Source organism: Pseudorasbora parva, chromosome 12, assembly GCF_024679245.1.
Source record: "Pseudorasbora parva isolate DD20220531a chromosome 12, ASM2467924v1, whole genome shotgun sequence".
In the NCBI taxonomy this organism is placed as follows: domain Eukaryota; kingdom Metazoa; phylum Chordata; class Actinopteri; order Cypriniformes; family Gobionidae; genus Pseudorasbora; species Pseudorasbora parva.
Window position 1 is genome coordinate 500,100 of NC_090183.1, and position 11,099 is coordinate 511,198.

Sequence of the window (11,099 nt, forward strand, 5' to 3'; positions counted from 1 at the left end):
TCCATCCATCCATCCGTCCGTCCGTCGGTCCGTCCATCCATCCATCCGTCCGTCCGTCCATCCATCCATCCATCCGTCCGTCCGTCGGTCCATCCGTCCGTCCGTCCGTCGGTCCGTCCGTCCATCCGTCCGTCCATCCATCCATCCATCCGTCCGTCCGTCGGTCCATCCGTCCGTCCGTCCGTCGGTCCGTCCATCCATCCATCCGTCCGTCCGTCCATCCATCCATCCATCCGTCCGTCCGTCGGTCCGTCCATCCATCCATCCGTCCGTCCGTCCATCCATCCATCCATCCATCCATCCATCCGTCCGTCCGTCCGTCCATCCATCCATCTTCAAACTTATTAAACTATTTTAAACTTTTTCAAACTTTCTGATCAACTCTCCCAAGCCAACTTAAAGTTTGTCTTCAAACTGTTTAATCTAGCTACAGTTACTTCTGATGTAATTGAACTAAATACTAAATATAATTATACATAATTCAATAGTGGACTTAACATCAACATTTAAAGTCTCACTTTAAAATGCATGTTTTTGTGTCTCCTTCTCACATGTGTAATACTTCGGTCAGTTAATAAGAGTAACTGATGTAGTTTTATATTATTGAATGAATTAAAACAGCCGTTTCATGTCTAACCTTAACTCGAGGCTGATAGAGGATTTAGAAAGTAATTAGTAATCAGTAATTAAAAACTTATTGAAGATGTAATTAGTAACTAGTAATTCATTTCTTTTTTAGAGTAATTTACCCAACACTATCAATAAGGCGGATGTCACATTACCTGCAGTGATCTGGGAATATTAATATTGAATCTTTGACCTTCAGTGTTTTTTTAATGAGTTAAGACATGAAGCCGCTTATACATCTATAGAATATAATTTAATGACCGGGATATGTGCACATTTCTGGGATGAAGAGCGTCTGCGGATCAGCTGATGTTCAGTCGGAGCAGGTCGTGTTGTTCCTGAAGGAGTTTAATCAGATCCTCCAGATCCTCACCGCCCCGCAGGAACGCCTGACAACACACACACACACACACACACACACACACACAACATATCTGAGACTCCAATATATGACCTTCATAAGTGACATTTAGACAGTTTTGCTGTTAAGCCACTTCATCAGACATATGAAATATATACACAGCTGCTGGTCATATAATTAGAATAGCATCAAAAGTTTATTTCAGTAATTCCATTCAAAAAGTGAAACTTGTATATTCATTCATTACACACAGACTGATATATTTCATATTTATATTTCTTTTAATTTTGATGTTTATAACTGACAACTAAGGAAAATCCCAAATTCAGCATCTCAGAAGACGGACAGACGACGCCTGGAGCCACACACTAATCAGCTAATGAACCCAAAACACCTGCAGGCCTTTAAATGGGCTCTCAGTCCAGCCCTGCGGCCCAATACACACACTATCCACACTAAAGAGTGTTCGAAATAAGAATTAGTATGTCCCGAATTGCAGTGTGCTGAAAAGAGTATTCCAAAGATACCCTGATGGTTTATTATTTCCGGTCAGAATCCGAAGTGCGGATCGACACACACTCTAACGGCTCACATTACCCACAACCCACTGCGAGTCGGACGAGGAATCGATTAGAACTACAAACGCAGATTAAAAAAAGTGTTAAAAACTACAAACATGGCGGATGTGCGAGTCCGACGGTTAAGTAAAGCGGTTTAGATAAAGGGGTTTGAGTGATCAATCATCAGTATTTAACCTGACTAAAGATATTTGTTCAGTGTTGTCCACATTATATCTCACCTGAGCAGCAGTGAGCACTTGTGTAATGACACGTTTGGCCATTAACTTTTAAATGCACGCAGTGCCACAGCAGCCAGTGCCTGGTTTAAGGACCATGGTGTCTCTGTTCTTAATTAGCCAGCAAACTCACCTGACCTTTAATCTATAGAAGAGACGATCTGCCAGAGCCAACAAAGCAGATCAGCAGATCAAAGCAATCAGAGCAGTTGGCCAACTTTCTTTGTATTTGTCTTAAGCAATATTCCAATTTTCTTTGATACTGAATTTGGGATTTTCCTTAGTTGTCTAGTCATCTTTATTTCTATCGCTCTTCTCCAGCGCCGATTGTGTCAGAGCAGCTTCAGTGTTAAACAGGACAATACTGCAGCAGAATTAGATTTGGCTGTACAGTCGTTCTGGAGGAAACAGTGATGTTATCAGCTTATTTTAGCTCTATATTTCAATTTATCATATAGTGTCAATGTGGGCAGATCAGTATTACCTTTATATGAAATAAAACGTTTTTATTGTATCAGGCTTTTATGGCTCATATAGTCTGATATGGCTCATTCAGAACGTTACCTTGATGTCACGCGTCACATGACCAATCCTGTGGTCCATCACTCGATCTTGACTGAAGTTATAAGTGCGTATCCTCTCTGACTGACATCGAGTGCCCACCTGAGACACACACACACACACACACACACACACACACATTGTAATAATGCATTGATGTTATCAAGTCATTATAAATATTAGTCAAACCTGCACCACAAACAACTGATGTTTTCCGGCACAAACATCTAAACATTCTCAAATCAAGATATATTAACCTACTGAAGATATTACAATATTATGTGAGTTTGTGCTTAAAACAAGAGCAAATGTCTGCCAATGAAGTCATAAAATAATCTAGTCGCCACACTTTATTAGATGTGTGTGTGTTTGCTGTACTGGCCTGTTGTCTGCGTGCGCTGTGTGTCTGCTCTCTCTGCTGTCCCGTGATGCTCTGGTAAAGCCGCGCGCGGAGGACACGCAGCGCCGTATCGCGGTTCTTCAGCTGAGAGCGAAACTGCTGGCATTCAGCAACGGTGCCTAAACACAAAACACCAAACTGAGAAAGAGAGATAAACAGGATCAATAACGCAAACCTCATCAGATACACTACACTGCCAAAAGTATTGGGACACCTCTCCAAATCACTGAATTTAGGTGTTCAATCACCACGTAAAATCCAAGAGCGGGGTCAGCACATGCTGAGGGTCACAGTGCGCAGAAGTCACCAACTTTCTGCGGAGTCAACAGCTCCAGACCTCCAGACTTCTGTGGCCTTCAGATGAGCTCAAGAACAGCGGAGAGAGCTTCATGGAAATGGGTTTCCATGGCCGAGCAGCTCATCCAAGCCTTACATCACCAAGAGCAATGCAAAGCGTGGGATGCAGTGGAGTAAAGCAGCCGCCACTGGACTCTAGAGCAGTGAGACGTGCTCTCTGAGCGACCAATCACGCTTCAGCCGGACAATCACATGGACGAGTCTGGGTTTGGCCGTCGCCAGGAGAACGGGACTCGCCTGACTGCAGTGTGCCAAGTGTAAAGTTTGGTGGAGGGGGGATTATGGGGTGGGGTTGTTTTTCAGGGGTTGGCCCCTTAGTTCCAGTGAAAGGAACTCTTAACGCTTCACCAAGACATTTTGGACAATTTCACGCTCCCGACTTTGTGGGATCAGTTTGTGGACGGCCCCTTCCTGTCCCAGCATGACTGCGCTCCAGTGCACAAAGCGTCGCTCCATAAAGACATGGAAAAGACCTTCTCGTCCGACATCAGTGCCTGACCTCACAAATGAGCTTCTAGAAGAATGGGCAAAAATCCCCATAAACACACTCCTAAACCTTGAGGAAAGCCTTCCCAGAAGAGCTGGAGCTGCTAGAGAGGGTGGGCCGACTCCGATAATTGAGATTCTGCGGTAAAGCAGCTCTACAGAAGTTGACAGTGTCTTTGTTCAGATCAGTTCAGTTTCATTCATTATCTCAGGTGTGTGTGGGAGCACCTGTGTGTGTGTGTGAGAGTGGATGGACCTGTGGGTGTGTGTTACGTAATTGTACGTATTCTTGTAAAGGTGTGTGTGCCTGTGTCTTTCTTTTCATTATTTGTATCATTGTTTCATTGTTAACCAAACAGTTAGCTGGAGCTATTGACTTCCACAGTATTTTTGTGTGTGTGTGTGTGTGTGTGTGTATGTGTGTGTGTGTGTGTGTGTGTGTGTGTGTGTGTATGTGTGTGTGTGTGTGTGTGTGTGTATGTGTGTGTGTGTATGTGTGTGGTGTGTGTGTGTGTGTGTGTGTGTGTTTGTGAGTGGACGCACCTGTGGGCAGGTGAACCGCGCGGACGGCGCTGTCGGTGGTGTTGACGCTCTGCCCGCCGGCTCCGCGCGACCTGAACGTGTCGATCCGCAGATCTTTAGGTGCGATGTGAACATCGACCTGCAGAGTTATTAATATTATATTAGCATCACAATGAGAGTGTGTGTGTGTGTGTGTGTGTGTGTGTGTGTGTGTGTGTGTGTGTGTGTGTGTGTGATGGGTAGGTTTTAGAGGCAGTGTGTGTGTGTGTGTGTGTGATGGGTAGGTTTAGGGGCAGTGTGTGTGTGTGTGTGTGTGATGGGTAGGTTTAGGGGCAGTGTGTGTGTGTGTGTGTGTGTGTGTGTGTGTGTGTGTGTGTGTGTGTGTGTGTGTGTGTGTGTGATGGGTAGGTTTAGGGGCAGTGTGTGTGTGTGTGATGGGTAGGTTTAGGGGCAGTGTGTGTGTGTGTGTGTGTGTGTGTGTGTGTGTGTGTGTGAGCGATCACTGACATCACGTGGCTGCGGCAGCACAATGACCGCCATGGTTCCGGTATGAATGCGCTGCATGCGCGACGACAGACCGACTTCAGGAATCCTCTGCACTCGATGCGTCCCGCCCTCGAACTTCAGCCAGCGGAACACAGAGTCACCCGAGATCCTGACGGCGGCGTGGTGGAGCCCTCCTGACGTCACACATACACACACACATACACACACACACACACACACACACGCACACTTTTGTTTTTGTGAAATGTGAGGACATTTCATAGGTGTAATGGTTATAATACACTCACCTAAAGGATTATTAGGAGCACACACTAATGCTGTGTCTGACCCTCTTTCTCCTTCAGAACTGCCTTAATTCTCCGTGGCATTGATCAACAAGCTGCTGAAAGCATTCTTTAGAAATGTCGGCCCATATTGATAGGAGAGCATCTTGCAGTTGATGGAGATTTGTGGGATGCACATCCAGGGCACGAAGCTCCCGTTCCACCACATCCCAAAGATGCTCTATTGGGTTGAGATCTGGGGACTGTGGCGGCCATTTTAGTTCAGTCAACTCATTGGCATGTTCAAGAAACCAATCTGAAATGATTGGAGCTTTGTGACATGGTGCATTATCCTGCTGGAAGTAGCCATCAGAGGATGGGGACATGGTGGTCATAAAGGGATGGACATGGTCAGAAACAATGCTCAGGTAGGCCGTGGCATTTAAACGATGCCCAATTGGCACTAAGGGGCCTAAAGTGTGCCAAGAAAACATCCCCCACACCATTACACCACCACCACCAGCCTGCACAGTGGGAACAAGGCATGATGGATCCATGTTCTCATTCTGTTTACGCCAAATTCTGACTCTACCATCTGAATGTCTCAACAGAAATCGAGACTCATCAGACCAGGCAACATTTCTCCAGTCTTCAACTGTCCACTATCGGTGAGCTTGTGCAGATTGTCGCCTCTTTTCCTATTTGTAGTGGAGATGAGTGGTACCCGGTGGGGTCTTCTGCGGGTGTAGCCCATCCGCCTCAAGGTTGTGTGTGTTGTGGCTTCACAAATGCTTTGCTGCATACCTCGGTTGTAACGAGTGGTTATTTCAGTCAAAGTTGCTCTTCTATCAGCTTGAATCAGTCGGCCCATTCTCCTCTGACCTCGAGCATCAACAAGGCATTTTCTCCCACAGGACTGCTGCAGACTGGATGCTCTTCCCTTTTCACACCATTCTTTGTAAACCCTAGAAATGGTTGTGTGTGTAAATCCCAGTAACTGAGCAGATTGTGAAATACTCAGACCGGCCCGTCTGGCACCAACAACCATGCCACACTCAAAACGGCTTAAATCCCCTTTCTTTCCCATTCTGACATTCAGTTTGGAGTTCAGGAGATTGTCTTGACCAGGACCACACCCCTAAATGCACTGAAGAACTGCCATGTGATTGGCTGATTAGATAATCGCATTAATGAGAAATTGAACAGCTGTTCCTAATAATCCTTTAGGTGAGTGTATTTATGCAACGTACTGTTAAATGTATTTATTTAATCTTTAATTTAAATTAAATTGACATTAATCAAACATTTTATTTAATTATTTTAATATATGTGATAGATATTTTTTTTAATTAATATAAATAAAATAATCTATTTCATAGATTATTAACAGATAAACAATAATAAATAAATGTATTTATATTAATCAAAACATGTTTGTTTATTTACTTACATTTTTACAAATAAATTAATAACTAATATTTTTTCAATTAAATTTTATTTCTTTATGTATTTTAATTTAATCAATATTAATAACTAACTCCTTTTAAAAAAAAATCATTTACTATAATGTAGTTTATTGAAGCACTTATTTACTTTAATCTAATGGTTTTGTCTGGTCTGAGGACCCCTGAGTGAGGCGTACCGTAATCTGCCGGAGTGTAATTGCAGAGCTCAAAGTCCCAGTGTTTATAGCAGGCGAAGCCGTGGTACATGTCGAAGATCTCTCGTGTGAACTGCTGACAGATGTCTCCTACATCAACACACACACACACACACACACACACACACACACGTTTGTTTCACTATATTAGTGAGGACATTACATAATAAATAATAATAATAAATTTTATTTGTATTGCGCCTTTCTTACACTCAAAGCGCTACAACAATACATAAACACTACTCCATAAACACTACTCCATAATGAACAATCACAGTGATACAAAAAATTGGTAATTATGGTAAAATTATTACTTAAAAGCTTCACTAAAAATATACGTTTTAAGTAAACTCTTTAAACAATCAAAAGATGGAGCATTCCTGATAGGAAAAGGCAGAGAATTCCACAACCTGGGACCAATACAAGAAAAAGACTTCCATTGATTTTATATCAGGTTAATGATATTTACTATCCCCTAACCCAACCCCTATCCCTAAACCTACCCATTACACACACACACACACACACACACACACACACACACACACACACACAGAACCTACCCATCCCAGAAACATGTGCAGAACAATAGATCTAAATAAAAACTAGTTTTGACCAATTTATACGCCTTTTTAACTAGTGAGGACCAGTCAAATGTCAAACTAGTGAGTTGTTTTCATATTTTGCTATATAAGTGAGGACATTTGTGCCCTCACAAGTATTGCCAAACAAGGAACACACACACACACACTCTCACACACAGACACACACACACACAGACCTCCGGTGGTCCGTCCTGCCGCCACCTCCAGCACAACGCTTCTGCTGTCCAGATCGTCTGCAGGAACCAGAGCCTCCATCAGCTGAAATATGAAACCAACATTTGACTTTCTCTAGACAACAGATCCTGACGGATGAGCGAAGGAACAGACCAAACCTTCCTGTTGAGCTGCTCTATTCTTCTGCTCAGCTCCTCATGCTCCTCTCGCAGGAGCGAAAGCATCTGATGCTCTTCAGAGCTGCTGTCTGAACACGAGGAACACATGAGTTAGGGTCAGTTATCTACAGTTAGGGTCAGTTATCAACAGTTAGGGTCAGTTATCGACAGGTAGGGTCAGTTATCGACAGTTAGGGTCAGTTATCGACAGTTAGGGTCAGTTATCGACAGTTAGGGTCAGTTATCGACAGTTAGAGTCAGTTATCGACAGGTAGGGTCAGTTATCGACAGGTAGGGTCAGTTATCGACAGTTAGGGTCAGTTATCGGCAGGTAGAGTCAGTTATCTACAGTTAGGGTCAGTTATCTACAGTTAGGGTCAGTTATCGGCAGTTAGGGTCAGTTATCGACAGTTAGAGTCAGTTATCGACAGTTAGGGTCAGTTATCGACAGTTAGGGTCAGTTATCTACAGTTAGGGTCAGTTATCGGCAGGTAGAGTCAGTTATCTACAGTTAGGGTCAGTTATCTACAGTTAGGGTCAGTTATCGGCAGTTAGGGTCAGTTATCGGCAGGTAGAGACAGTTATCTACAGTTAGGGTCAGTTATCGGCAGTTAGGGTCAGTTATCGACAGTTAGGGTCAGTTATCGACAGTTAGGGTCAGTTATCGACAGTTAGGGTCAGTTATCGACAGTTAGGGTCAGTTATCGGCAGTTAGGGTCAGTTATCGACAGTTAGGGTCAGTTATCGACAGTTAGGGTCAGTTATCGGCAGTTAGGGTCAGTTATCGACAGTTAGGGTCAGTTATCGACAGTTAGGGTCAGTTATCGGCAGTTAGGGTCAGTTATCGACAGTTAGGGTCAGTTATCGACAGTTAGGGTCAGTTATCGACAGTTAGGGTCAGTTATCGACAGGTAGGGTCAGTTATCGACAGTTAGGGTCAGTTATCGACAGTTAGGGTCAGTTATCGACAGGTAGGGTCAGTTATCGACAGGTAGGGTCAGTTATCGACAGTTAGGGTCAGTTATCGACAGTTAGGGTCAGTTATCGACAGGTAGGGTCAGTTATCGACAGTTAGGGTCAGTTATCGACAGTTAGGGTCAGTTATCGGCAGGTAGTGTCAGTTATCGACAGGTAGGGTCAGTTATCGACAGTTAGGGTCAGTTATCGACAGTTAGGGTCAGTTATCGACAGTTAGGGTCAGTTATCGACAGGTAGGGTCAGTTATCGACAGGTAGGGTCAGTTATCGACAGTTAGGGTCAGTTATCGACAGGTAGGGTCAGTTATCGACAGTTAGGGTCAGTTATCGACAGTTAGGGTCAGTTATCGGCAGGTAGTGTCAGTTATGGACAGAGTCAGTTATCGGGGTCAGTTAGGGTCAGTTATCGACAGTTAGGGTCAGTTATCGGCAGTTAGTCAGTTATCGACAGTTAGGGTCAGTTATCGGTTTCAGTTAGGGTCAGTTATCGGCAGTTAGTCAGTTATCGACAGTTAGGGTCAGTTATCGGTTTCAGTTAGGGTCAGTTATCAACAGTTAGGGTCAGTTATCGGCAGGTAGTGTCAGTTATCGGCAGTTAGAGTCAGTTATAGGGTTCAGTTAGGGTCAGTTATCGGGGTCAGTTAGGGTCAGTTATCGACAGTTAGGGTCAGTTATCGGCAGGTAGTGTCAGTTATGGACAGAGTCAGTTATCGGGGTCAGTTAGTGTCAGTTATCGACAGTTAGGGTCAGTTATCGGCAGTTAGTCAGTTATCGACAGTTAGGGTCAGTTATCGGTTTCAGTTAGGGTCAGTTATCGGCAGTTAGTCAGTTATCGACAGTTAGGGTCAGTTATCGGTTTCAGTTAGGGTCAGTTATCAACAGTTAGGGTCAGTTATCGGCAGGTAGTGTCAGTTATCGGCAGTTAGAGTCAGTTATAGGGTTCAGTTAGGGTCAGTTATCGGGGTCAGTTAGGGTCAGTTATCGACAGTTAGTGTCAGTTATCGACAGTTAGGGTCAGTTATCGGCAGGTAGTGTCAGTTATCGACAGTTAGAGTCAGTTATAGGGTTCAGTTAGGGTCAGTTATCGGGGTCAGTTAGGGTCAGTTATCGGCAGGTAGTGTCAGTTATCGACAGTTAGAGTCAGTTATAGGGTTCAGTTAGGGTCAGTTATCGACAGTTAGTGTCAGTTATCGACAGTTAGGGTCAGTTATCGGGTTCAGTTAGGGTCAGTTATCGACAGTTAGGGTCAGTTATCGGCAGGTAGTGTCAGTTATCGACAGTTAGAGTCAGTTATCGGGTTCAGTTAGGGTCAGTTATCGGCAGGTAGTGTCAGTTATCGACAGAGTCAGTTATAGGGTTCAGTTAGGGTCAGTTATCGACAGTTAGGGTCAATTATCGGCAGTTAGTCAGTTATCGACAGTTAGGGTCAGTTATCGGGTTCAGTTAGGGTCAGTTATTGACAGGTATGGTCAGTTATCGGGGTCAGTTATCTACAGTTAGGGTCATTGATCGGGTTCAGTTCTACAGTTAGGGTCATTGATCGGGTTCAGTTAGGGTCAGTTATCGACAGGTAGGGTCAGTTATCTACACTTAGGGTCATTGATCGGGTTCAGTTAGGGTCAGTTATCTACAGTTAGGGTCATTGATCGGGTTCAGTTAGGGTCAGTTATCTACAGTTAGGGTCATTGATCGGGTTCAGTTAGGGTCACTCACTGTGGATGAGAGTGTGTATCTCTGCCCTCTCTCTGAGCGCTAGTTGAGTTCTCTCAAACGCGTTGATCACCTTGGACGCTTCGACTAGTTTCTGGTTTAACGTTTTCCGTTCAGACTCGGTCAGCTGATCGCTCTCTAATCGATCAGTAATGCTCGTGTGCTCCTCGATCACGCGTTTAATGCGTCTCTGGACCGCGTCGCTCATCAGGAAATCCTTAGGTTTGTGGCTGCTCGATCTGCAGCTTCTCAAAGTCTGAAGAGGAGGCGAAACGCGCCTCAGGATCCGGATCAGAGCTGCCGACATCACCGCTACATTAAAGTGCTTCAATCACCCAGGCTTCTCTAGCATTAAAGCTATAACCATTACAGCAAAACATACTAATGTGGAATGCAATCCGTTGATAAATCACTCCAGAGGGCTAAAAAAGGTTTATTTTGTCACTGTCTATTTACTGGTCATCCCTATCTAACTAAAGGTCAGTGAAGCACAGGAGCACACATGGCCACAGAAACAACACGGAACCGAGGCGGGTAGTGGGCGTGGCTTTGCAGCCGGCGCTGTCTCTGATTGGTCAAAGACAATGTAAGCCGTTACTTTTCTCAGCGCTGCTCGGAATGGACTAATCACAGTCGTTTAAGATCACCGGCTCAGCCCGATTCATTTAATATAGATGGCAGGGGATGATTTACATTTGTTTTTCAATTCCAATTAATTCGATTTTGACTGTCATATAAATGTTTCTGATAAAACAAATGAGAGTTCAGCGAGCGACCCCTGGAGGAGAAACCCAGAAACATCACGTGGTGCTGTTTGACAGGAAACGTCACCAGCGCGTTGGCTCATGGGATGTGTAGTCTACACGAGTAAGTGTAATATATGAATCCAAAAAAGGCAGTTAGACGTCAGAACATGCATCGCTCTTGTAGTGTTA

General features: G+C 44.3%; 1 protein-coding gene across 1 annotated transcript; it reads right to left on the bottom strand.

Moving 5' to 3' along the window:
• Positions 1 to 858: 858 nt before the first annotated feature.
• mtrf1 (mitochondrial translational release factor 1) lies at positions 859 to 10,707 on the bottom strand. Its single transcript, XM_067458668.1, has 9 exons — positions 10,168 to 10,707; positions 7,478 to 7,566; positions 7,322 to 7,403; positions 6,523 to 6,630; positions 4,618 to 4,790; positions 4,132 to 4,249; positions 2,728 to 2,864; positions 2,349 to 2,447; positions 859 to 1,016 (listed from the first exon to the last, which is right to left on the bottom strand). The coding sequence occupies exons 1-9, from the start codon at positions 10,469 to 10,471 to the stop codon at positions 930 to 932; spliced, it is 1,197 nt and encodes a 398-aa protein (XP_067314769.1). The 5' UTR covers positions 10,472 to 10,707; the 3' UTR covers positions 859 to 929.
• Between the last annotated feature and the right edge of the window lie 392 nt (positions 10,708 to 11,099).